Source organism: Canis lupus, chromosome 16 (genome assembly GCF_011100685.1).
Source record: "Canis lupus familiaris isolate Mischka breed German Shepherd chromosome 16, alternate assembly UU_Cfam_GSD_1.0, whole genome shotgun sequence".
NCBI classification, from domain to species: domain Eukaryota; kingdom Metazoa; phylum Chordata; class Mammalia; order Carnivora; family Canidae; genus Canis; species Canis lupus.
The window spans coordinates 20,882,356-20,910,335 of record NC_049237.1 but is presented as its reverse complement, the minus strand read 5'-3'; the positions used below and the strand labels follow the sequence as shown (position 1 = coordinate 20,910,335).

Genomic DNA, 27,980 nt, shown 5'->3' with positions numbered 1-27,980 from the left:
TCTTCCAAATACGGGTGGAGTGAGTGGTGTCTTGTTCACACATAGTGAGAGGACCTGCAGCCTTAGAGCATCACCATGCACAATGCTGCAGGGGGCTCCGCTGGCCGATGGATGCAGCAGGTGCAAACAGGACCCACGGGGCGCAGTCAGGAGCTCAGGAAATGGCAATGGCCTGGTGAACCAGGCTGCAGGTGGAGCTTTGGGCTGCAAGAAGGTGAGGTGATCCTCCTGGGAAGGGGCCCGGTGTGAGTGATGCTGTGCACGCTTACTGAGCCAACAGGCTGCAGGAGACTCCACACCTGAGGGGTGGGCGGGGGAGGGGGCGCACACAGGAGCAGAAACAGGAGAAAGCTCAGCTTTATTCCTTTAAAGAAACAAAAAAAAGGTGGAGTATTTACTTCAGTGGAAAAGGAACCCTGCATGCCCAGGACTTCCGAGTGCTCGTTTACATGCAGATGATGGCAGGATAGTTGCATGTGCAGAATGCTTCTGTTCAGACTCCCCAACCCCCATCCCATCACTCTTTGCAATAAGCATAGGAGCTTCTCATGTTTACTGTCCATAGCCCTTCATACTTAAAGTCTTCTCACATTTGATATTCTTTATATTAAAATCAAATAAATCTTAATATTTGGTTGAGAGGAGCCTGGATGGCCCAGTCAGTTGAGCGTCTGACTCCTGGTTTCCACTCAGGTCATGATGTCACCCTCGGGGGGATGGTCTGCTTCAGGTTCTCCCTCTTCTTCTGCCCCTCCCACTCTCTAAAATAAATATATGAATCTTAAAAAAATAATATTTGGTTGAGGCAAGAATCATCAATGCGTCCTGAGATGAGTGGGTCAGAGCTTGAGGGGCACCAGGGAGAGTCCCAGCACAAGACGTGTGAGCTACAGTGGGAACATAACACTGACGGTGCAGAGACCTGGCAGCCAGCTTCCTCCGAGGGCAGGAATCCCATCCCCTGCAGGGGGACCGTCAGCCTTGTGCCTCTTGATGTGATGCATGGAGAGTGACATGTCCCACTTCTGCATTGTTCTGCCCAAGTGCAACCCCTGCGTCTGATAGGAGGCAATGAGACAAACTCAAAGTGAGGGACACTCTGTAAAATAACTGATCAGCACATTTAAAAAATTTCAATGTTACAGGACGTCTGAGTGGCTCAGCAGTTAAGCATCTGCCTTCAGCTCATGTCATGATCCTGGGGTCCTGGGATGGAGTCCCGCGTTGGGCTCCCTGCATGGAGCCTGCTTCTCTCTCTGCCTATGTCTCTGCCTCTCTCCGTTTCTCATGAATAAATAAATAAAATCTTAACTACCGGAAGACATGAGGACCAAATGCGAGGCATGATCTTGGCTTTGGTTTTGTCATAAACCATGGTGCTGGGATAGTTGGACAGATGTGAATAAGTCATGTTGATTGGGTATTAGTAGCATATCAATGTCAATTTCCTGACCTCGGGAAGGTCCTGGGTCATGCAAGAGATGCTTCTGTAGGGATGTCATGCTTCAGAGTAATGAAGTTAAAGTGTAAATATCATTATCGAGGGAATTCAGAAGAGAGCATAATGCAACAAAATGTTACATTTGGGAAATCCAGATGAAGGACATGCAAGGTGCTAGCACAATATTCTTACAACTTTTCTATAAATCTGACATATGTCAAAGTAACATTTTTTTTTAAATCAGGTGAAAAAGTCACTTAGAGCAGCAGTAGAGAACCATGGCTCACTGCAGTTTCCTACCAGAACTGGTTTGTGTGCATACAGTGCCGAGCGCTGCCCTGCAGCCAGTTTTTACCAGATCCTGGGTTAGTCCATGGCAAGCTCCAGGCACTTGTGAAGCGTAGTTTGCCAAAGCTTAAACTTTCAACAGTCTTACGACTTACTGGAAATAATCCATCATACGTAAGAGTAAGAGTCCGTAGAATCACCCATAAAACAAAAGGGGGAGGAGTCTCATCCGTGGTTCATTCACGCCCCCCCCCGCCCCCGCGAGCCCCTGCGAGCCCCTGGAGCCATGTGTACTGTGCAGGAGTTGAGCTCGGGCCCCACACAAGTGCAGATGCTTCCTGAAGACAGGATGGACTGAGATCAGCTCCCAGCCCAGCTGGCCTTGGTGAGCTGCCTTCCTAGTGTTTATTTGGAGGAACGCTGCATGTCGCATAGACAAGCAGACGAGAGTCACCCCTGTCCTGGTGTCCTGTGCAGGCCTGAACCCGCATGCCCTTCTCAGAGATGTGCCTGCCAGAGGGCACAGGAGCCCCAGCTGCTTAGGACCCAGGTTGTATCAGGGATGGTGTCTGCACTGGGCCGGTGCTACTGGCAGCCATGGGCTCAGACGGTCTGCCTCTGGGGAAGGGGCTCCCCTAAATAGACCAATAGTCACATTTGTGTCCTAAACTGAGCAGATGACACCAGACTGGTGCCCCTTTCTCAGCATCGCGGGGCACAACTAGTGGGTGGGCGGGTGATCCAGGGAGACAGGAGGCCTGGGCGTGGTCACCCCACCAGGCTGTTGCCCCCTGCAGGCACCAGAGGGCAGGTCCAGGTCAGACCTGCACTGGGGTGTGCACTCCCCAGGAGCTCACGATCGCAGGGCCTGTGGTAAGACGTAGCTGGGGTGATGCCCAAGCAGCCCTGGCACAGAGCGTGTCTGCCTGGGCTTGTGGCTGCTTCCCGGGGGTCCACACTCTCGTTCCCAGTGTGCGTGAGGGGGTCTCTGCAAGCCATGAGCTGAGAGCACCTTCACACACAGGAGACGCTGGGAAGGGCCCAACCTCATCACAACCCCATGAACTCGCAGCAGAACCGAGCAGGAAATATTCGCTTGTGCTCAGGGTAAACATTTGCATTTGGCTTCCTGCCCCTTACATCCCACCCACCAAGCTTGCCCGCACCACAGCTGGGCCTCCGCATGCAGTCACTCGCGGTCCCCGGGTGCTCCGTCCTTGGGGCTCCGCGTCAGGAGCACTCTGGTAGCGGGACCCCAGGAACCAGAGTTCCAGACACAAGTGGAGGCACCACTCACCGGCCTCTCGCCCACAGATGGGACGAACGGTCTCCAAGGTGGGAGGCTGAGAATGTCCTTTCCAGGGCTGAGGAAGTGGGCAAGAGAGGGGGGCGCAGTGTGCTCCAAGGCTGCTATCCAGAGACCCATGGCCACGGGGCCAGACCCGTAGCAGGACGGGGACTGAATTGGGTGATTTCTAAAATCCCCTCTTGCTCTCTCCTTGTTTCTATGGAGCTGTGGCTCTCCCGTGAATTCAGAGTTTGAGGCAATGCGTGTAAGGCTCTGACACGCTCCCTGGCACATGCCGCATACGAGTGGTTTCTCGTCCTCCACTTACCGTGGCTGCGGTGGGGGGAGGTAATGGCGTGGCCTGCCGCACATACACGGACAGCTGGACGACGATGGATAGCACGCCATGGGCGGTACATGCGATACACAAAGGAGAAGAGACCCCTCCGTTGGTGCTGCGTGTCCTCCAGAGCTCGGCAGAGTCTATGCCAGGATGTCCTGGTTACACTGCGGGTCCTGACAATCATGAGATGCTGCTCCCAGCTCCGGGAGAAGAGGCTTTAAGATTAGGCAGCCAGGGAACAATCTGTGGGCGCTCTGGGTGCAGAAGGCTGCAGACACCTACCTGCTCCTCCACCCTTTCCCACTTCTTACCATCGTTTCGTGTTTTCCCAGTGGCTCCAGAGCGTGACAGCTAGTGGCTAGCACCTCTGATGCCTCCCTGGCGCTGACCACACTCTGGCTTCCCCCCATCCCCCCGGGATGGCAGAGTGGTTGGGAACGCAGGGGGATCTCAGCAGCCCCTGCCCCCGGGTCAGAATCTGCACTTTTGCCATGTCCACGGCCATTCCTGTGCACTCGAGAAGCACCCCCCCAAGGTGCCCCCTGGCTTCCACTTGCCTCCCCACCCAGGTGGGGCTCCGTCCAGCCACAGGGGCGTGGGGGAACTCAGCCACTGGAGGGCATGTGGCCTAGCTGGCCTGGGCCTGGCCTGAGCTGCTCGGGCAGTTTGCGTGCTGCAAATAGAGGCATCCTCCTCAGGACCCTGTGGGATTCTGGGAGAGGTTTAAGCTCCTAAAAGTGAGGCAATGGGCACAGGTTCCCTGCGTCTTGACTACGTTGCCTGCTGCATTTGCCTATTAGAAGGTGGGCTGCAAAGTTTTTGTCACCTAAAGAGCCATGAGGATTACAAATGTTAATGACGCAAAATTGGACAAGCTGGATGGTAAGCTGTGGAGTGGCGGGCTCCTGCCGGGCAGGGCAGGCCTCACGGCCAAGGGTGCATTAGGCTTCCTGCCCTGGCGTTGCTGGGACAAGCCAGGGAGTCCTCCCCATAGCCCATGTGAACTCAAGCCCATCTTCCTGCTGAGCTCCCGAGTGGAAACCACCATGGCCTGAGCAGACCGCTGCCCAGTGTCCAGCTCCGATCCCTGGGGTGTCCGAGGCCATCCCGGGATGGGGGTTCCAGGGTCAGGCAGTGTCCAGAGGGAGCAGCTGCCTCTGCCAGACCTGCTGTGGTCATGGCTGGCCCCTCTGAGGCCCCCTCCATATAGCCTTAATGATGGGGTGTCCAGCTCTCCATCCTAGTGGTCCTTCCCTGCCACGGGCCAGGGGGCCCCTAAATGGAATTGAAACCATATTCAGGTGGTTTTCTTGACTTAAAGCATGAGATTTCACATCATCCTTTGCAGTTCCCTCTCGTTGGTTTGTTTGGATCCACTGATCTACCTGTCAGGGCCATTTTACAGAAATGACCTGTGTTCCTGGCTTCTCATCTGTTGGGTGAAGGAATCAGGGGTGAGACCCTCAGAAGTGTGATGTTCATTGACTTTGGCCCCCGGATTTTGTGCAGGATCTTCAGAGGTTACTTTCTGGCCCCAGTTGGGACCAACTGGCACATGCAGAGGAACATGGATAACATCCTCTATGCTTTTTCCAATCCAGTGTGCTTGAACGTCCCACACTGCGCCTCCCATAACACATGAGCTTGGCTCCACACGGCCTATGCCGGAGCTCAGGCAGGTCCAGCCCCAGGTGTGGATGGTCTCTGAGGTGCTGGGGAAAACTTGTCCTGCCCCAGACTCACCCCATTGACAATTCCTTGGTCTTGAGCAGCAGCATGAGTGGATTGCCGGCAGCTCCCATCCCTGCACCGGCTTGCAGGGTGACTCCCCTTATGTTTCCGGTTTGGGTTAGAAAACGTCCTGGGGGGTGGAGGCCACTGTACTGTTGTGCACTTTACAGTGTTAGGATAAACATGAAAACCCAGAATGATGTTTATAGACCTGTGTGGAAACACACAGTTTAGGCTAAAACTTTACATTAGACCCTGGTTACAAATAAATGTGTTCACCTGAGTAAACGGTCTCTGGGGTCTTTATTCAAATGGCTTTAAGGAGATGAGGAATGTGTTACGTGCCAGCGATAGGCATCCATGGGGAAGGCTGGTCCCGGGCTGGCTTGATACTGGCGCCATCATTTGTAATGTATATTTTCATTTTGCTCCGAAGCAGAGCAAATAGATTTTTGTAAGCCAGTGACCTTACGGATTAGCTGCGTTATTTGTGACTCAGTGAAGCAGTCAGTTGAAATATTGAAAATGTTTTCCCAACTCAGTGTGATTTCAGCGTGGGGTGTGAGGGCATGACATCGCCCCTCCTGATGAATAGGGAAGACCACATGCCTTACATGGTTTGAAAGGGACAGAACCTAATCTTAGCACACATGCTGCTCCCACTCCCCCGGTGAAGAAAGCTCACCGCGAGAGAGCCATCAAAGCAGAATTGCACGTGGCAGTTTGTCATCACCAAAGACTATGTTCATCTCGCTCCAATCGGTACTTAGCAGGGCTACAGGTCCCTGTGTGGGTCCCACCAGTACTTCCCGGGGGCATCCTGGCACCGCAGAGGGGCATCCTAGCACCGCCGCTGACCTTCAGCACCACAGGCCCGTGGACAGGTGCCCCCTCTCTTCCTGCCGTGTTTGGAGGCCCAAGGTATGGCCCGCAGAGGGGGGCCAGCCACAGCTGTGCCCTTCTGCAGGTGGCCTCTCCTCCTCTGCACCCTGTCTCCTGGTTTCTAAGAATTAAAAAATCCCATAACACGATGTTAGACACAGAACACCAGTCAGCTGAGTAGGAAAATGATAATCACGCTTCAAACTCCTACTGGCCATTCCTTTGTAGTAATGATCTTTGTGCAATGGGATGCCCTTTACCTGCAGGTGTCAGGGCATCTGAACTTCAAATAGAAACAACAGACTCTTAACCCTTGTGTTTGTGGGGTTTTTTTTAAATAGGTTTTATTATCAGAGTAGCTTTATGTTTACAGAAAGATCAAGTAGCAAGTCAAAAGTGCTCTGACGTACCTCCCACCTGCTCATGGGTTCCCTGTCACTGACCTGTTGCCTACTGTAAGACATTGTTTGTCCTGGACAAGCCGATCATCACGCATTATTATTGATAAAAGTCCATAGGATACATCCAGGTTCAGTCTTGCTGTCGTACGTTCGGAGGGTTTTAATAGATGTGGGAGGAAGTGTCCACTATTACAATGTCACTGCCCTAAAAATCCTTGATGTTCTGCATGTTCATCCCCCCCTCCCCTGATCTCTGGTGACTCCAGTCTTTTTACCATCTCCATGGTTTTGCCTTTGCCAGAATGTCTTAGAGTTGGAATCACACAGTGTGTAGTCTTTTCAGATTGGCTTCCTTCGCTTGGTAATATGCGTTTAAGGTGCTTCCATGTCTTTTCATGGCTTGATATCAGCTCACTCCTTTATCATGCTGGATGACATTCCGTCGTCTGGATGGACGACACCTTATCCAGGATCTTCTGAAGCCCATCTCGGTTGCTTCCAAGTTTTGACAATTATGAATAAAGCTGCTGTAAATATCCACATGCAGGTATCTATGTGGGTATGTTTTCAGCTCCTGTGGGTAAATGACAAGGAACATGGTTGCTGGATCATGTTGTACACGTGTGTTTAGTTTTGTCAGTAACTCCCAGCACCTGTTCCACATCCCAGCCGCCATGTGTGAGTGCTCCTGCAGTTCCACATCCTCACTGGCACTTGTAGTTGTCAGTTCTCTGGATTTTGGCCATTGTGATAAGAGTGGGTTGTGCTGGGGGGCCCATAGCTGGTATACTGACTCAAGAACATGCAGATTCTGACCTGCCACATGAGGGCACAAGCCCCCCACATGGGGGTGGCAGGTGGCTCCCTTAGCATCCGAGCTTCTACCTTGGGAAGTGATACCCAGGAGGTCATGTTGATTAAAGATACAGTTTCAGTACACCCACACTTGCAGGTCCCAGAACAGGAGGTGCAGTGCTGGAGGGAGGGCAGGCGGTGCCCGTAGCCAGCAACAGGAGATGGAGAGCAGGCTAGCAAGCTCCTTCTATCTACAAGGTGGCCGGGATAGAGGTCACTTACTCTTTGAGGCTCAGCTTTAAGTGCTTATTTTGAAATAAGCAGAACCTTGGTCTTGTGTAAATGCCCCAACTCAGTGTGGGCAGGTTGTCACACTGGAAAATGCCTAGACAGGAACTCAGAAAAACAGTTGTTTTTCTCATCCCAATAGTGGTGTCTCGTTAGTTTAATTCACATCTTGCTGGTGACACATGATGTGGAGCAGCTTTCCACGTGCTTATCTGCCATCTGTGAGCCATCGTTGGTGATGGGTCTGTCCATATCATGAGCACATTTTCCACTTGTGTTGTTTGTTTTCTTATGGTTGAGTTTTAAGAGGTTTCTTGTGCACATGTTGTAGGATTTTTATTTTGTGTACATGCAATTCCTTTGTCAGATGTGTCTTCTACAAACATTTTCTCCTATCTTCTAATTTGTCTTCTTTTTTCTTTTTAAGATTTTATTTATTTATTCATGAGAAACAGAGAGAGAGAGAGAGAGAGAGAGAGGCAGAGACACAGGCAGAGGGAAAAGCAGGCTCCATGCAGGGAACCTGATGTGGGACTCAATCCTGGGTCTCCAGGATCAGGCCCTGGGCTGAAGGCAGCACTAACCCACTGAGCCACCTGGGCTGCCCTAGTTTGTCTTTTTATTCTCTTGACCACTTTTCATGCAGAGCAGTTTTTAACTTTAGCAAAGTCCCATTGACCAATGTTTTCTTTTTTTTTTAAGATTTATTTATTTATTCATGAGAGACACAGAGAGAGAGAGAGAGAGAGACAGAGGCAGAGACACAGGCAGAGGGAGAAGCAGACTCCACGCAGGGAGCCGGATGCAGGACTCGAGCCCAGATGTCCAGGATCACGCCCTGGGCTGAAGGTGGCGCTAAACTGCTGAGCCACCTGGGCTGCCCTGACCAATGTATTCTTTTATGGATCATGCTTTTGGCGTTGTATTTAAACACCACCCCTAACCCAGGTCACCTGGATTTTTCCCCATCCTCTCCTCAAGGACCTTCATAGTTTGGCATTCCACATCTGGATTTAATCATGAATTTGTTTTTGTGGAAGGGGTGAGGTCTGTGCCTAGTTTTGTTCGCCATGTGGGGACATCTACTTGGTCCCATGCCATCTGCTGAAGACCATTCTTCCCCCTATGACTTGTCGTGGCCCCTCCGCCCTAGGCCAGCTGGCCAGGTATGTGGCAGACTCAACTTCTGACTTAGGAAGATGTCTTGATCAAACGGGTATCTTGCTCAAGAGGTTATGGGAGGCTCCAAACATTTCAGGTCCTGAACATTCGAAGGGAAGAAGAAATAGGCCGGACCCCAAACCGCTCTCAGTCCACTGTGGTCACTGAACATGCCCCCAGCATTGACCCCAACACCCCCTGGGGTGCTCTCACTTGGCCACGGGCCTATGAGGTGCTGACACGGGGTTGCTGACTCCTCGACGTCCTGGATGAACTTGGTGCCAGGCTCATATTTTTCCTGAAGGAGATTTAGCAGTTTCTTCTCTTTCTTCATAGTAATCTATTCAGAGTCTTTCTTCAGTCTTTGGCAGTTTAATAATTTATGTCTTCTTTGTTTATAGTTCAATTCCTTAAGAATTCTGAATATTTATACATAAGTAATATTATTAGCTTGTAACTCTAAAATTTTCACTGTATCTTTGGTTACATTTCCTTTTTCACTATTAATTTTGGTAACTTTAAGACTAGAGGTGTTTTATTTTTCTCTGGATTAGACTTCTAGGAAGAGTTTATATATTTTTCTCCTAAAATCTTGCTCTTGGATTTATTCATCAGTTCTGGTTTTCTTTTATAGTTTATACATGCTATTTGTACTTATTTCTGTTCCTTTCCTCAAGTTCTACTCCTTAGTTTGAACACCTACTTTGTTTCCCTTGTTTCTTCGGTGATGAAGGAAACATTGCCATCCCACCCCTACCATGATGAAGCTTTGGTTGCCTCCCTCCCATAGCTCAGATTTACCGTTTTCATATCATTATTTGCTGAATATTTTGAAACCATAGTTTTGATTTCTTCTTTAACCTAAGAGTTATTGAAGAACGTATTTTTTAATACCCAACTGCTTGGACAGTTTTATTTTCTGTGATTACTAATTTTTAATTTTATTAGATTACCTATATAAGATTTACTATTTGGAATTCAAGGCCTCCTTTGAAGCCCAATACCCAATCATCTATATTTTGTTTCTACACCATAGAGTTTGATCTGTCGCTACTGAATTGTCTTCTGTACGTCCTCCATGTGGGTTCAGTAGACTCATGTCAAGTATGGTCTGCCATTTATTAGCTGTGTGGCTTTAGGGAAGGTACTTATCTCCTGGAGAAAGCTCAGTCTTCCTCCCTCATGCAATGGGACAGATGAAAGGCCCTGTCTTGAGGGGTGTGTTGTGTAAGGCAATGAGAGTGCTGGGCACAGTCCTCAGAATATGGGAAGCCATGCATATTGGCTGCCATTGGGTTTTCTGTCTGTCAAGCCAGGGGAAGCACATACTCATTTCAACAGTTTGTTTTATTTCTTGGCATATGCACTGTACCTTCATTTTGTTTTTTTTTTAAGATTTTATTTATTTATTCATGAGAGACACAGAGAGAGAGGCAGAGACACAGGCAGAGGGAGAAGTAGGCTCCTTGCAGGGAGCCTGATGCAGGACTCGATCCCCAGACCCTAGGATCACGCCCCATAGCCAAAGGCAGATGTTCAACTGCTGAGCCATCCAAGCATCCCTCATTTTAGATTTTTTTAAGCATTAATATACAATTACCCTATTTATTTCATGTAAAAATAACTTTTGTATAATTGTATGTTGTCTTGGTATGAATAGCATGGTCCTTCCTTTATTTCTTCCTTTATATTTACCTTATTTTTTCCCTACTCCTTAAATTTTTAACCTTTCTGACCTGATTTGTTTAGATTTGTTTCTTGTAGATAATACTTTTGACTTTGAGAAACACTTTGTCCTGGGAATAAAATTTAACCTGTTTACATTTATTTTCATGACTACACATGTTTTTAATTCATCATCTTGCTTCCTGCTCTCCACTGCCTGTGCCTCTTTTCTGTTTCTTGTAGTGTTTGTCTTCAGTCACGTAGATCATGTTGGGTGTCAGGTTGTTCTCAAGTGATTTGGAATGTGCATTCGCCGTTGTAAGCTCTTCAGACTTTTCAAGCAGTTTGGATCCACATATTCTAACTATGAACTTCAAGAGGAAACAGATTCTCTCATCTTAGAAGGGCCCTTGAGGGTATCTGCCTCCTCCCGTACTTTGTAATGTGAGGCTGAGTTTAACCTCATGTTTGCCATGATCACAGGGTGTCTTTCCGAAGTCTGTGCTGATGCTGATAGTTTGGAGGCAAAAACTGAGGACCATACGCTTTCCGAATTTGGAAAGAGGACTCTGGTGGGGAGGTTCCAGGCCTTATGGGAAAATTGTCAGAAAATGCATTGATGAGATGTGGCTGTTTATCCAGGTACCTTTTAATAATAATAATAATAATAAACCTTCATCAGATGTCACAGAGATTTGCATTGGGAAAGTCAATTACACAGTGAAATTGGTGGAAAATCTTATTATTAGGAGCACCTCGCCCCAGCTCTACCTGCTTACTTTAATGTCTAGAGATAAATGAGAAGGAGATAAATTTCTATTTTTCCAAAGCACCACGGTCCCTCCCTTCCCCGTCACTTTTATTGAACATAGCAGTTCGCCAGGACCCACACGCTGAAAATTGCTGCAGATAAACATTGTATTTTAAATTACTACAGGCAACCAGGCAGGCTGGAAAAAATCATTTGAACAAATTGAAAACTGAAATGTTGATATCAGATATTAAATTAATGTAAGTGAGATTGAAACAATATCTAATTAAAATAATTTGAAAAATGACTTGGAAATTGAAGCTGACATTAGCTTTTACCAGCCTGTCATTATTATTACCGCGCAGCTATGCTGCGTTTTCACAGAAGCCCTGCCTGCTCTCGGGAGACTTCACAAGACACTGGCAGATAAAAGTCTCATTTATTTACTCAGTTATGGCTGGAACATGGGGGCGAAAGAACCTTTCTTGGGGACCCGAGGTGTGGAGTTTGACAAATTGACCTTTCAGTTTCCAAGGAGAGAATGCCTTCCAGACCCTCTGCTCCAATATGGTACCTTTCTTTGCATTTGAGGCTGGAATGTGTTCACTGCCTTCCATTTATACAAGGCATTAAAAAGAAAAATAAAATCAAGTTTGGAATGGCAAAGAAAATGAAGCAGGAGCTTCCCTGCTGTGGTGACCAGTGGCAAGTGGGCAGATGTGTGGCCAGCAGCTCCCCAGCAGGGTCCATGCAGGGACAGCAGAAGTGTACACCCAGGAGCTGTGCGGCAAGTTGGGGTGAACGTCTGTAATGAGGCACCCTCACACCTCCTGAATGCAAATGTAGCAGCACTGACGATGCTCCTTTCATGCTTCTCTAACATCTGCTTCGAGAACTGTCCTTACATCTGTTTCATGAATAAAAGATCATTAAAGGAAAGGATTGTCACATGGGCACACACGCTCCTTCAAATCCATAGGTGGAGTGAGGCGAGAAGTGGCCTCAAGCTCAGACGTCCTGACTTTGCTTCCTGCAGAACGTGGCAGCACCAGGCAAATGCCAGCCCCTCCGAGGAGATGAGTTTGCTCGTGTGTTAAGTGGGTACTTTGGGGTACAGGCTTTAGATCCAGCAGTGTGCCCCAGGGGTGTTGAAGACAGACGGGGTGTGAGGGAAGTGCAGATTGCGAGCAAGGGAGAGACCCGGGTCCACAACCACAGTGCTCTGCAGAGAGGGTGTATTGGCTTTTCCTCTTCACAGTCCAAGCAAGAGTTCCTACACAAATTGCATGAAAACACTAAATAATCTGACAGTTTCATGCACATTTATTTAGTTATGTTTAGTGTAATATAAAATTGCCAAATTATTTAATGTTTTACACACCTTAGTTTCCCACAAGGTTTTGCTCAAACCTGCATTAATGTTGTTGCTGTTTCATAAGCATAGAGGTTGAGGATGGGGTGGGAGCTTCTCAGAGAATTGCTGGGGTCTTCCTGTTTCCGTTGCCTTAACAGAAGAACAGATATGGAGCTGACCCCTGTTCAGAAAACAACCCAAAGGGCAGCCCCGGTGGCGCAGCGGTTTAGCGCCACCTGCAGCCCAGGGCATGATCCTGGAGTCCCGGGATCGAGTCCCACGTCAGGTTCTCTGCATGGAGCCTGCTTCTCCCTCTGCCTGTGTCTCTGCCTCTCTCTCTCTCTCTCTCTGCATCTCTATGAATAAATAAATAAAATCTTTTAAAAAAAGAAAACAACCCAAAATGCTGAATGCAAAGGTATAGATATCATTTTAATCATAGGTATCTGGCAGTATTCAAAGTCTTAGAGATCCTAAACCAAGTAAATACCACATCCTGCTAGGACCATCTCCCTATTTTCCTAATAGGGAAACCATAGCGACCCCTCCTACCCTCCATCTGACCTGGAGGATGTGAGGTTGCAGTGCTGTCACTGGGTGTGCCCTCAGGGCACTGACCACAAGTCAACACTCACAACAATGTGATGACCACATGTACACCTCCTGCATGGTCTGTAAAATCTCAAGCAAGGAATTTCATTTAAAGTGGTCTTGAGTTGACAGGGCTTCCAGAATCCAGAAGGAGGAAATGCAAAGGATTCCCACAGTTAAAATACCAAGAAGTAGGAGTCCACAATAAACAATTTCGGAACATGCCAGAGAACAAGATACCATGAGGGAAGAAAACGGAGAGAATGAAAGAAATGAAACCTCAGATGGTGTGAATAGTAGATGCAGAACATAAATTCATGTATTTTAGTCATCTAAAGAAATACAAGAGGGAGATAAAGTGAGTCCTCAAAATAGCAAAAAAAAATTTTTTTTAAACAATAGAATTTTCAAAATGAAAGATATACTAGAAATTCTAAATTCAGGAGGTGAGTTTAGTGACAAGTTAGGTAACAAGTTGAAGAGGGAAAAAGAACCAGTAGATAGAACCGAGAAATTATCCAGAATGCACCAGAGAGAGAGATAAAAGGAAAATATAGAGAGACAAATACACATTGAATGTGAGTTTCAGGAGAGGGGAGTGAGCTGAGGCCATATTTGAAGGTAGAATAGCTGAAGAATGTCTGTGCGGATGGAAGACAGCCATCTGCAGATTCAAGAAGTCTGTCGGAGTGAAAAGGGTTCAGACAGTGTAAGTGCAGGATGTCAAAGAAAGACTTCCCAGCAGCCGAGAAGAAAGACGGCTGTCCAAGTGGAGTGACTGTTTCTCAGCAGCCAAAGTGGAAGCAGGGACAGAAGAGCAATGTCTTCGTGTACTGAAGGTGGAACAGTCATCAACCCAGAGATGTTCAGGAGGGGCTGTCTTTCAGTAAGGATGGCTAAAATGAGGAAAGAGGTGGGGAAAGAGAAGAAACCAATTTCCGGCAAAAACACAGATGCACATTGGGCATCCCTGGGTGGCTCAGCAGTTTAACACCTGCCTTTGGCCCAGGGCATGATCCTGGAGACCCGGGATTGAGTCCCACATCGGGCTCCCTGCATGGAGCCTGCTTCTCTATGTTTCTGCCTCTCTGTCTCTGTCTCTGTCTCTCTCTCTCTCTCTCTCTCTCTGTCGATCATGAATAAATTTTTGTTAAAAATGTTCTAAACAATTGAATTTCTAACATGAGAAAGACAGTTAATGTAACTGACCACATTAATGGATTACAGAATAATCAGGTTTTGTGATAGATTTTGATTAGAAAATATAACATTCATTCATAATAGAAATGCTTTAAAATAGGACAAGTTTGTTAACTTTATAAAAAAAAAACCTACAGAAACATCTTCCTTCATTGTGAAACATTGAAAATATTCCCTTCAATGGCAGAAATACACCAAGGATGTGAGCTGTCACTGCTGTGAGGTTGTACATGGGGCGTTACTCTGAAGGGCAGCAGGTGGTGGGTGCCTGGGGACGGAGACTCAGGACCCAGATGACGGGAAGCCCACCTTCCTGAGGCTGAGGAACTGATTGGGGTTGGCATTGCAGATGAGAGAGGATATTTTGGCAAATTTTGGCAAATTGTCCTGGGAGGACTGGGTGTCCAGTTAGGACATACACAGGATCAGTTCCTGGAATTACACATGAAGGCAAAACAAAAAATCTTTTACAAGAAAATATGTTTATGATCTTGGGATACAGGAGAATATTTAAACAAGGTACACAAAGTGCAAACCATAAAGAAAATGACAAATTCGAGTGTATTAAAACTAGGATATGTGTGGGCACCCAGTGTGGCTCAGTGGGTAAAGCACCTGCCTTCAGCTCAGGTCATGATCCCAGGGTCCTGGAATTGAGTCCCACATCAGGCTCCCTGCTCAGTGGGGAGTCTGCATGTTCCTCTGCCCCTCCTTCCACTCATGTGTGTGGACCTGCACGCATGCTTGTTCACACTCTCTGTGAAATAAATAAAATCTTTAAAAAAAAAAACTGGGAAATTTATAAAGCCAAACCACAAACTGAGATAAGCTAGTAATAACCCATATACCTGACAAAGTGTTAGTATGCAGAATGTCTACAGGACTCCCACAAAGCTAGAAGAAAAAGACAATTCAATAGGAAAATGGGCAAAGAGGCAAACGAGGATTTTGCACATGAGGAAGCACGAATGGCAAATAGCACACAAAAGACACTGATACGTAATCAAAGGAAAGCTCTGTGTAAGCGCTGTGAGACAGTGCTGCATCCACCAAACTGGCAACGGTGTTGAAATCTCACGTGCTGGCTGGGTTGGGGCGGTGCAGAGTCTTACAAGCTGACCAAGGGACTGTGGATTGATGCTGTCACAGTGGGACATGTATTCCAGCGATTCCACTGTAGAAAAGCCTGTCCGGTGCTAGAGATGCGAATCAGAATGTTCACGGTGGCCCCGGGTGGGAAGAGGAAGGAACAACTGGGTTGTCCATTGGATCCGATGTTTGCATGAACATAGATGATGGTTCTCCGGGTGCACCTGGAGTGGCCCCGCGGCAGGGAGCACATGCGCACCACATGCACACAGTGCAGCCCCGCGGCAGGGTAGAAATGCAGATCACGTTGCCTGTGGCCTGGGAAACATAAGTTAGCAAAGAAAGCTGGTCAGAAAGGGGCGCCTGGGTGGCTCAGCAGTGGAGCATCTGCCTTCGGCTCAGGGCATGACCCCGGGGTCCTGGGACCAAGTCCCAAATCGGGCTCCCCGCAGGGAGCCTGCTTCTCCTCCTGCCTGTGTCTCTGCCTCTCTCTCTGTGTCTCTCATGAATAAGTAAATAAAATCCTTTTTTAAAAAGCCAGTCTAAGAGAACATACATGTCATTATTCCACTTTATTATATTCAAACCCAGCAAAACTGATCAATAGTCACATGTGGAAAAGTCTACACAAAAGGAAACTGTCACCCCAGAATTGAGGGGTGTCAGGTCCCTGGGGGCTTGTCTTCAAACCGGAGGTGAGTGTGTAGGAAGACGAGCTGCTCTGCAGACACCCCTTCCCTGGGGTTGGACTCGGTGGCACAGACTCTCTGGCCGCCTGTCATCTTTCCCTGGGACGGATGAGTCCCAGCTCCCTTGCCCGGTGCCCCTGGAGAGCCGAGAAGTGGAGGGAGCACCCGTTTCTAGCCAAGGACAGGACAGGGAGCACCACCCCTTCTGTTTTCCCCTTAGAATCAAGATTTAACTCGTTTCTCCTGTGGTAAATAATTGTCAGGACAGCAGTTAGCTTTCAGGGTTATTTTAATTCTTCCTGACAGTTTGCAAAATTAAATATCCAAATGTTGTGGTAACACATTACTTTCAGACAACTTGAGTTGAAATCAGCATCAAAACATTCTCCTGTGCCTCACGTTGCCATGGCCTGTTACACAGACATGCCCCAACCATCGGGCGGGTCACAAGGGCCAGAGCCAGCACCCTGTGCCCACAGTGGTCCAGGAGTGCTCGGACGGTGACACCCTGGTTTGCTGTGTATGCAGACGGTTCTGTGTGGCCGCGCGGGAGATGGGAGACCTGACGGTCTAGCAGCACATGAGGACACGTTTGCCTCTGGGCTCAGTCCTGAACCAGAGCTGACGGAGCGGCAGGTCCCATCAGAGAGTGAGGGGATCCCAGGAGCACATCCTCAGTGCCTTTTTGGACGGATGCATTGGTTCCAGAACTAGAATGGCGGGGGAGCAATCAGGTGCCAGTGACAGCAACAGTAGCGATGAGGCATGGTCATGGTCATGGTGCACTTGCTCATCCATGCCACAGATCGCACGATAGTTCCTCAGCAGGTGGTCACTGGCATCCTCCTGTGCACCTTGCTCTGCTCTGGGCACCTGGCCTGTCCTACACACACAGCAGATCCTGCCTTTGTTGTGCTCACATCCTAGCGGGGGAGGCAGGAAGAAGGGATGGGTGGGCAATCCAAGCAGCTCACACGAGAAGGGGGCGCCCTGCGGGTCCTGGGCCCTGGGAACATACAGCACACCAGCAGTGTGGACCCTAGAGAGTGGGGATCCCTAGGGACAGAGGAGTAACAGAATGACCTGCACTGTACCGGGGCCACGAGTCCATGGTGCTGCCTGTCAGAGGGACCATCATGCTGGAGGGACCCAGGCACCTGCACGTGGAAGCCCCGTGCCAGGTTTCTAATATTTAAATGTCTACATCAAGTCTGTGAGCTGTTACTAAAGTTTGATCTTTGTACTTTGAAAGATGTATTCGTGATATATATATATTCATAATGAAAAAATGATGTTTAAATGTGCATAGAGGTATATTTTTAATCTCTGAAAATCAACCAAATATAAAAGACAGCTGGATCATGCTCTGATCACACATGTGTGGTTATTCTCTCACTGCGCAAGCGGAGTTTGGTGGGTAATAACCTAAACATGTGTAGTTGCTAATTAGTGCGTATTTATTTATAAATGTCTCTTCTTCCCCTTATTTCAGAAAATCACTAATTATATTATTTAGCAAGATTTCATAAAATCTATGCATTTAGACAGAAACTATCCAAGCATAATTACGAAGAGTATGAAACGTGAAGGTGTTTTCATCAAAAATACAAAATGCATATGAAACTGAAATTAAAATTGGGTGTCTATCTCCAAAAGGGTTCTTTTTCCTTAACAATACTCATAACGGACAAAAGTATAAAACAAGATATAATAATAGATAACAAAGCTTTAAAGATGTTAATAAAGGTGAATCTTTGATTCTGTATTTTGAGAATTTCGTCCAGTGGCAACCATTGGAAAGGAGCACGGTTTGTGCATGTTACGTGTAGACGGACACACATACAAAGTGGTAAGTAATAGGAATCATTTGGTAGTGCAGCGGCTTCTCTGCCACCATGTATAATGGCTCAAACCTGTGGCTTACCCATGGAAAATCTCGGAACCACAGACTGAGATGCGCAGACGAGCATGTGGATGCTCGGCAGGGCTGGGAAATGACGCTTCTTTAGACAAGAATTGGATGCTTTCTGGCTCCAAGAGCTTTGACAAGTTAATTAATGTGTGTCTCTTTCCATCCAATGTTTCTATGGTTTAGACCCTCCCCAGCCCCAGGCCCCGGCACTGGGCGGCAGTCACATGCTGCGTTGAGAGGACAGAGGCAGGAACATGGGGAGCCCGTGTGTCTGACCCCTCCCAGGGGCCTCGCAGGGCAGACTCGAGCCCCAGCCCCAGCCCCCCTGGTGGGGCCAAGCAGAGACAGGACAGCCAGGGATCCCAGGGCACACAGGCCACAGTGGGACACACGGGAATGGGAGGCAGGGCGAGGGCAGCAGGTGCAGCCAGCCTGTGCCCCACACCCACCCCAGGGCACCTGGCGGGCAAAGGAGAAAGATCCCCTCCTGGAGCACAGGGCTCACTTCCTGTGGGCGGGAGAGGATGCACACGTCCCCTCAGTGGGAGAGGCCCAGCCTGGGTCTGCTGCTCAGGTCAGAACAACCCAAGACTTTGAATGAGCCAAGGACATGTGCTCAGCCCCAGAGCTCTCTCAGGTACTGGAGACAGGACGCAGCATGTTTGCAGGGCTCATGAACAGCATGGGTGCTCCAGACAGGGTTCCTCACGAGAAAGCTCCAGGGGTGAGGCCAGGGATTGGCATCCAGGTCCTGGGGCAGGCTGTCCTGCTCTGCGCCTCCTCCTCTGTCTGTCGTGGCATCGGCCCTCCCCTGCCCCACGGCGCCCTGGCCCTACCTTCAGGCCCCTCTCCCGCCCTCCCACAGGGACAGTGACCCACAGGCCCATGGTTGCTCCCAGGGGCCACCGCCCACCTTCCCTACATGTCAGGGCTTCCTTCTTCCACCGTCAGGCTCCTTCCTGGGCGCTAGGCCCTTAGTAGCTGGGCAAGGCTGGTGACGCTGAAGCCACAGCTCTTCTCTCTGATGGAGAGCCCTGGGCTCCTGCAACAGGGGCCTGGCACCAGAGCCTGAGGACTGGGCCCTGCCCTGCGGGAGGCGCACACTCTGGGCCCCAAACCAGACGCAGGTCAGGGTGATGAGGTTCTCCTCCCTGTGGTCTAACTGGTCCCTCACTTGTGAGGGTCGCTGCATCCACCTCCGGGGGACCACTGGGCACACAAGCATTGTAAAGGCCCTGAGAAGGCGAGCAGGTGTGTTTACGTGTGCTTCCCTAGCCTGTGTGATCTGAGACGCCACTTGTCACCAGCACCCGTTTCCATCCAGGGGCACGCCCGCGGGATCTGGAGCTCACACAGAGGCACTCAGCCGGCGCCCTAAGGCGGGAGGGGAATATGGCCCATGGGGCCTCCGCGGCTGACTCTGGCAGCTTCTCAGAAAGGGCATTCATGGAGAAGAATGGACGGTAGTTAAGCACTGACATTTTCTATTTTTTTTCTGATTCCTGCACAAGAAGACGCTCTGCCTGAGAAGACTGGGTGCGGAGCTATTTCCAGGGCGGTCCCCTCACCCCATGACACTTCTCTGCTCCCATCGAGCACAGGAGGGTGTGTGCAGGGTGGGGAGTGCCTGGGGGGTGGTTGGGGCACCTGCTGCGCCGGGCGGGCCTCGTCACCTCCCTTCCTGGCTTGGGCTCCAGCTAGGGGTTCCGAGGAGGGAGTCAGCCCTAAGGGAAGGGGACAGTGACCGCCAGGCCGTGCTGCTCCACAGGGCCAGGCCCCCAGGTGGAGGGGCCCTGAACTACCCCGATGCTTTGGCCCCTTCGATGACACCTCTATGGCTAAAAACGTGTGACAGAGGGAATGAGGGTTTCAAAAGTGGAAGTAGGTCCGGGGGCAGATGTGCACCTTGGAGCAGGGGCTTCAGCTCCGCCAGCAGCTGGGCTCCACCTCAGGGGCTGCTGGGCTCCCTGAAGGAGTCACCATCCTGCTCCCACCCCTGCCCCGTCTTTCCCATGGAGCGCAGCCCTCCGGTCCTCCTGTCCCCATTCGGATCACAGGAGACACCTGCACACCCTCTCAGGTAAACGGCGGGGCCAAAGAGAAAGACGAAATCACCACACCGCCGCTACGCGCTTAATTACATGGAGTGCTGCATACATTGTCCAGCACAAGGAACTGTTCTGATAAATTAAAACACTAATTAAATAGGCTATTGCAGCATTTTGAGAACATTGTAGGCTTCGGCTTCTCCGGGTAATTTGCATATCCTTCATCTAGCGAATTTAATTTTAAAGGACTTCTTTTTTTGTTTGGAAACCCTTTTTGTCTCCCGTGAAGATAAAAATGGGCTTTGTGCGTCGTTCTGGGCTTTATGAAAGTGGCTTCTCCCAGGATCTCTGCCCCCCGGCCCCCTGGCCAGCCCAGCCCTCCCACCCAGGGTCTGTGCCAGGCCCTCCAAATAACTCGGAGCTGACATTTGACAGAGCATCTGCTGGAAGCGAGGCTTTTCTTTCTCCCATCAAAAAGCTCTAGCCAAAGACTGACAAAAATGGCAATGTCACTGCAGCATTCCCAGAACATGGTCCCTTGGGTACACAGCCTCATGGAGGAAGCACTGGGGTTGTAGGGCAGGTGCCCAGGGATGCAGCGCGGGCGTGAGGCAGAGGATATTCATGTCACCATCGACCCTGCAGAGGGGATTCTGGAAGGACATCCACGTGGCTGGGGGCACCCAAAAGGAGACCGCAGATGCCCCCGGATGGCATTGAGAAGGATGTTGAGAGCCTGGGGGTGCAGATCTCACCAAAGACTGCGGGGTCTGCCCACTTCGGGCCCATCTGAGCTAAAAAGAGGCAGAGAAGGGCTACATGCAGGATGCATTGAGCGCCTTGTGCAGGTGCCGGAAACAGGAAGGGTCCGCGGGGCTCCACTTCTCCATCATCTCCACCAATGAGAGATTTCAAACAACAGGACAGAGTGAGTCCAGTGTTGTCGACGGGTACTGACCCCAAGACCGTGAGGGCACAGAGACTGGAATACAGGTGCACAGCCCCCAGCCACCCCGAGGCCCACAGACCTGGTGGGAAACCCGCCCCGAGGGCACCCCTGGGAATCACAGGGGACAGGGCCCTGGAAGGTGGTGACCCCGCAGCGTGCTGTTGGCTCTGGACGACGACCAAGTGAACCCTGGAGGCTGCCGCGTTCTGGAATCAGCAACAGGTGGTATACACGGCCTCAGATTCCGGGCACAGCATCATGATGGCCTTGAGGGCCCTGGGGCCAGGACGGCATCAGCAGGACACCCCGCTGCTCGTAATAGCCTGTGGAAGATGTGCAAAAATGTGCACAGAGGAGTATTTGGGGGTAGATTCACCTCTTCTTGAACTACCGGAGCCAAATAGAGAATCTGAGGGTTAGTATAAACCGGAAAGATGGGTCCACAGTGCGGGACACAGTGCCTGGGCCTGTCCTGGTAGCGTCTGCATGCGCACCCCCGAACACATGCTCACATGGAGGAGAGGCCAGGAGGCCTGCCTGCAGCAGGGGTGGGTGACCTCCTCCTATATCCTGAGTGAAGAGCCTGGAGGATGGAAGGATGGGCTGGATGTCGCAAAGTGAATTATAATGGGATAGACGTAATGGCATGACCGGGGTTGGCAGTGATGGGTACACCCCCTGTCCTGTCCTTTGTGAGTACGCAGCCCACGGGGCGCACTCATGACTCTCCCAGACTCTTTCCAGATAGCCCCTGAGCAACCCCGATCCCGCAGGACTGACCCTGGCTAGGCCACACCGGAAGCAGTGTGGTCATGTCTGGAGGCCCGTCCATGGACCTTGGGCGCGCGCATCCTGCCCTCCGAGAGTGTCAGCTCACCAGGCTTGCCCACTCACCACCCGCCCAGCCCCTGGCACACCACCCGGCCACACATGCAGAGTGCCAAGTGGCTGGCTGGGGGCAAAGTTTAGAGGACAGACAGTGATGGTCTCCCACAACACCTCATGCTGGCTAACCCTAAAGATCAGCTGGTGATAGGGAGGGATGCACATTTTTAGGAAATATAATTACTAGCCCCACCCCGTGATTTTCTTACTCAAAGGTCTGCTGAGGCCAGGAAACAACGCTTTTGTGAAGACCTGAAGTTGAAGCATCTCAGGACCCCAAGGCGAGGACCCTGCAGTGGGCGGGGTGGGGCGGGAGGCCAGGGTGGCGGCTCTCAAAGCAGGCGGCGCTCAGGCCAGGGGTCCCAGAGACCGTGCTGCTGCTGTTCTGGCCACACCTGAACCCGGTCACCCGGCATGCCACCCACGGAGGGATGTTCGCTCGCCTTGGGCCTTGGCAGTGAACAACAGCAGTGTCAATCGGCATGCTGAGGACGGGAGGCCGGAGATTATTGGCGTTTCAGAACGATGGGCAGGCAGGTTCTGTAAAGCGATAGTGGAACTGCTGTCTCACACTGACCCTGACACCGGATGTGAGTGTCCCAGGCCCATCCCGTGAGGGGAACCAGAGCCGGGGCGGGGGGGGGGGGGGACGGGAAGCGAAGCCCTGGTTCCGGACCACCACCGGCTTCGCCTGCAGACCCTTTGCCCTCTTCTCCCTGGGGTCCCGCCCTGCGGTACAGCCAGCCATGGCCCATGAAGAGCGGTCAGTAGGTCACTCCAGAACCGTGGGTGTCGCCTCAGCCTCTGCCCCTGAGAGAAACTTTCTTGAACAGGTTTTGCTTGGACTTTAAGGCAGAGGCCAGGGAAATGCTGGTGGATGAAGAGCGGCTGTCCCGTCCATGCCCAGTTTGGGGCAGCGGCTCTGGGTGACTTCAGTGTCCTTCTAAGGCTGGAGACAATGCTGGACCGCAGAACCAGTGAGGCTGGCGCCGGGTGCCCAGCAGAGGCAGCAGGTTGGGGACATCCCAGGACACAAGCCCCTCAGGGGCAGGGGGAGGGAAGTGGTGCCAGTGGGGCACTGGGTGGGGAGGCTGATGCTCCTGGGTGCCATGGCCAGGCACAGGGGTGTCCAGGGTCTTGAGGAGGGCCCTGCCGGGAGGCTCCCCACACCTCAACACCCTGGCTCCGCAGGTGGCCGGCCTGTGCTCCTGCGGTGTCGGGTGGCCCTGATGACAGGTCCCCTCCCCTCAGTCTCAGGCCACGGGGTCCAGGTGGGTCAGCCTGCAGGTATCCCTTTGGAGATATGGGGACAGTAAGGGTCAGACGAAGTCACCAGGGTGGGGCCTAAGCCAGCAGGGCTGCAGTCCCTGGAAGAGGGAGGAGCCCCTCCATCTGGGGCAGACCCCCAGGAAGGGTACTCAGCCCACACCCACCCCTCAGTCCCCTACCCAGACACGCAGCACCCCCGGGCTCTGGGAGATGCTTGGGGTCCACGTGTCTGGTGTGAGCCTGCGCTGCTGGAGTCTGACCTGCCCGTGGCTCTGGGCAGTGCCACACTCAGGGATTCCTCAGTTTCCCCATCTCAGATGGAGACCGAGCCATCTAGATCCCAGTGGGTCTGAGGATGAGCTGAGGCTGGGCAGCGCTCATGCCTGGGGGCTGGCAGTGGTGGTCTCACCACTGTGTTTATCACGGACTTGATGGTTTGGCCTTCAGGTTGATTAGTTCAGGAGAGCGAAGCAGCCCACCCCTCTAGAGAACCTTTAACACGCGGGAAGCAGCGGATTTACCTGATCTAGGTCGTCTGTCTCATTTGCTGACTGGTTTGAACCAAGTGAACTCCACTTGGCAAGGTCAGGGCAGCTCCAAGAGGCTCTGGGCCAGCGGGTCTCCTGTGTGCGCCACAGTCACAGTGTGAGCACCTGCAGGCTGCCCAGAGCCTGAAAAGCGGGAGCTTTGCCCAGCAGCCTCTGGAGTGTCACAGCCCACCCCACCCCACCCCGGTTCCACTGGGTCTCGGGCACCCTTCCTTTGCTTTAGGACAAAGCCAAGCAAAAGGACCGTAGCGTGATACTTTCCAATCACCCGATCGCTTTGTATGAACGTGGGGCTGTCTCAGAGCCATCACCTGGGGCAGCTTCGCAGATGCCAGACACACATGTGAGCACAGCCCCAGGTCAGATTTCACTGTCCCCCCACCCGCACGCTGCCTGTGCTTTTCCGTCCATTTCAGTGACGCCGCATTTCACTGAGAGCCCATCAGGTGGCAAATGCCCCTTCCAGAATGTTCTGGAGCTGGTTGGAAGGTGGCTGCTGGCAGGCATGGGAACGCATAGCCCTTCCCTGGTGACCCCTAATGGCCAGAGTGTGGGCAGCAACGGCTCCCCAGGCCACACCTGCCCACGACACAGTGATAGGTCTGACATGAGGCAGGGAATCGTGGCGCATCAGGCCCTTGCCTGGATGTGAACACAGTTCTCCCCCCCGTGATGGAGCCTGTTTTCTCTGTTCACTGGGGCTTCACTGCCATGTTCTCAGTGGTTCTGTGAGCCAGTTGCGATGCATAAAATTCCACACACTTACATGTACGTGACACTGAAATCAAAGGGACCAGGTGCCCGCATGTTCACCACGTTTTCCTGTTATCTGCCCACTCGAACATGTGCATCACTGTTTCCAGGCAGTGAGAACATGGTAACGACATGGCACCCAATGTTTCCTGGCATGTGGGGACCCCACCCAGCACAGCTTGAAGACGCACACAGACATGGGCAGGCATCCTCGGGAAGGCCTCCCGGCACCTGGCGTCTCAGCCTGCTTGGACAGTGATCTTGCTTTCAGTGACCTGAGGTCAGCACTGCACTTCTGGCACAGGGAAAGGGCCTGCCCGATGGCCTGGGGCCCAAGGGGCCTGGGGCCCAAGGAGCACCCGGGCCTGACAGACTGGCAAAGCTGTGCATCCACCAGAGACACGAGGGGAGGGCTGGTCCGCAGTAGGGAGGGTCCGCTCTTCATCCTGCAGACAGGGGCCTGGGCAGGAATTGAGGCAGAGAATGGCTAGCATGGGACATCCTGTTCGTGTGGGTGGGGAAGGGCCTGCAGGGCACGTCCCTGGTCACTGTCATACTCTGGGGCAGATGCACTCCTCAGCCTGCGCAGCTGGGGGAGACTGACCACCCGGCCCCTCTGGGAGCTTTGCTGTCGCAGGTCGGGTTGCCCAACATGCTGCGGTTGGATGACTGCTCTGGGGCTGACCCCTAATGTCTGTCACTGCTCTGCGGCCATAAATGGAGCAGATTTTAAATTCCATTCTTACGCATTTTCTGTTCCTCAGCCTATTTAAGAGTTCACTATTATTCCCCCCAAAGTAGCTTGCCATTCAGTAAAATGTTCCCTTTGTTCACAGAAGAACATTAAAATCTATTGCTTTGTACTCTCTTAAGGGGTGTTCTCCTCCACTGGGACTGCTGCCTCTCTCTCCACCCACCCCTTCTGCTCCCGCACACCCACGTGAGGGTCTGTGTTTGCCTCATTCTCTTGGCGCACGGATAATCACCTGCATGTGACAATAACGTTCGTTTGTTCAAAGGGAAAGACTGTCCACGCGAGACGAGAGGAGGCCCCTGGGTGGGGCAGGCGGGCTGACGGGATCTTGGTCGTTTATTCTGCGAGATGTGATTCTGTCACCAAGATCAATGTAGGCAGAGGACAGTCAGGTGGAAGTAATCGGTGTTGTCTCCCTCCTGTTCGGCCTTAACCACAGTGGCAGGGCGCGCCGCGTTCTGAGGGTCTGCAGTAAAATCCTATTTGTCCTGCTTTTCGTTTCCAAGATGACACAGGCTTTGCCTAAAAAACAGTTTCTACAGATTCGTAAGCCAAGGTCCACTGCTTGGTGACACAACTTCTCGACAAGGCGGGGGCGGCTGGGTCTGTGGTGTTGGCGTGAGCATGAGTGCATTTCCATTTACATCTGCTAATGGTTTCCGCAGCAACTTTCTCTCGCGCTGATTTGGAGGGTAATTCGTCCACTGCAAGTCAGCCTCATTCTAAGTCAGGAGCGCATGAAGACAAAGCTTGTGTGGGAGCTAAGTTGTCACAGAATGATCCTGGTCAGGCTGCAGATTAGGGAAGTGAGCTGCCCCGGTGCCACGGGGTGCATGCACACAGTCCAGGCAGCCTTCCCTGCGAGCTCGGGACGCTGGCTCACGGGGCACGCTTCCCAGTGATAACACACCAAGTAACCAGCACATCATCCTAAAATAATGCACAGTCCTCGCCACAGTCCCGTGAGTTCCCGTGATGGCGTTCAGTGCCAGGGGTGCAGGTTCGTGGGGAGGCTGACCGGCGTCCACCCCGGGGGACTGGCTGCAGGCTGGCTCTGCGGGTGATTTAGGCTGTCCCTGCAGCAACTCCATGGCGCGTTTCTCAGTGGAGAGGACGTGCAGGGCGTCTTGAGAACCATGAGCTCTGCACGCTGACCCTGTACCTCTTGGCTTTTCCTAACAGTTAACAACAAGGAGAAACTGGAAGCGGCGTCCGGACTGAAAATTCTTCACGTTGGAAGCGGGTTGGTGAGTAGCGGAGGCGCTGTCCTCTCAGACATGCGTGGTCGGCAGGCGGCCAGCTGCTGGGGGGCCTCCCGTTGCTTGAACACCCTGATCCACAGCACCAGTGTGTGCAATGCCAGTTTTGGTTGCATTTGAAGCCATAATCCCGCGCGTCCCTGAGCAGGAGCCGTCCTTGGTCAGAAAACGCTGAAATGCAGAGAACGCAGGCTTCCTCCTTCAGAGGTTTAGTGACCGCTGAGGTGTGGACACAATCCAGCTGAGGGCGGTTCTCCTCGCAGGGAGTTGTTGTTTAAAGACACGTTGGGGTGAGGGCACTGTGCGCGTGTAGCTGCCTCTGGGATGTGACTTGGTCTGTGACGTGGCAGATGTGCCCTCATGGGGCCGAGTTGGTTTTGGGAAGAGTCGCTTGACCAAACACTCCATCAGCCATCTGAGCTGGTAGCAATGCCCCTGGAACCCTGGAACCCAGGCCGCTGCCCGCTCCCTCTCCGTCTTGGGGCAGTGTAATGAATTGTGGGTGGAACGGCAGACGTGATTGCCCACAGGAGCAGCACCAGCCACGCGTCAGGCGGTGTGGACCCGAACCAACATGGGCCATTGCATTTGAAATTTTAGATTTCAGGGCACTCGTGATTACAGGTGATTAGCCGTCCCGGGCAGCTCATTTGTGAGGGCCCGTCGCTTACAAAGCCATGGTGAACCACAGCCCCAGGGAGATCTGTTCCATGGTCGTGAGTCCTGGTCTTGAAGTAAGGACGCACTTCTTCACAGATGGGCTCGTGTGCTCGCAGGCAGCAGGCAGGTCGAAGAGCCTTGCGGGGAGGCACCTGGTGCCGGGCACTGGTGTGCCAGTTACGTGAGGCGAGGAGTCAGGCGGGTCTGGTGGAAGCCCGTCAACAGAGGCTTGGTGGGACCAACCCACCCCGTGCCTGGTTCTCTCCCAGCCTGCCCGCCTGGGCGGGAGGCGAGCCTGTGTCAGGCAGGACATCTCATCCCCCTGTGCTCCAGGCTTGGCACGTGGTGAGGGGCCGAGGCGGGGCAGGGAGGAACCGGCCAATGGGATGGACTGTGGGCACGAGATAGAGGAGTTCGGAGTGTGCCTGGGCAGCGTGAGTGGTGTGGGTGGGGCTCCGGCGGTGCCCCAGACCCCAGCCTGGGGGGGTCTGGCACCCAGAGGTCCTCTCCTGAGGGAAACACAGCCTCCTGCAGCATCAGGAAGGAGAGAGGCCACGTGAGGGCTGAGCCCATGGGCTCCTCCAGGTGAGCACAGCTTTCCCGGGAGCCCGTTGCACTGGCTGCTGGACACCGTGACCCCCACACTTTGGTGGGAGGAACACCTGAGCCCTCGCGAGGCCTGTTGAGGAGGAGCTGCCCAGACCCGGAGGATCTGGGCACTGTGGCTGCGTGTCCTTGCCCCGCCCCTGCATCTTGGCCAAACCCTGCTCCGTGAACAACCCCTGTCCCCCAACCCCCGCCGCTCACCTGTCTGCCCTACACGACCTGCCCGTCTGAGGGACCTGGGGCCTCGTCCTCCTGCCCAGTACTGGACGGACTGCTTTGGCCCCACGCAGTCATGCCCATCCTCTCCCGTCTCCGTTCTCACCACCCGACTCCATGTCCTCGGTGTCAGAGGAGGTTGGGGTCACTGGGAAGGGTGGCTG

At 52.1% G+C, this 27,980-nt stretch overlaps 1 protein-coding gene across 2 annotated transcripts in view; it reads left to right on the top strand.

The window, feature by feature from the left end:
* PTPRN2 (protein tyrosine phosphatase receptor type N2) overlaps positions 1 to 27,980 on the top strand; it is a 727,688-nt gene that overhangs the window by 456,467 nt on the left and 243,241 nt on the right. For both annotated transcript variants that reach the window (XM_038559842.1, XM_038559843.1), the window contains exon 12: positions 26,258 to 26,322. In XM_038559842.1, the coding sequence (XP_038415770.1) occupies positions 26,258 to 26,322 (65 nt within the window). The remainder of the gene's footprint in view (positions 1 to 26,257; positions 26,323 to 27,980) is intronic.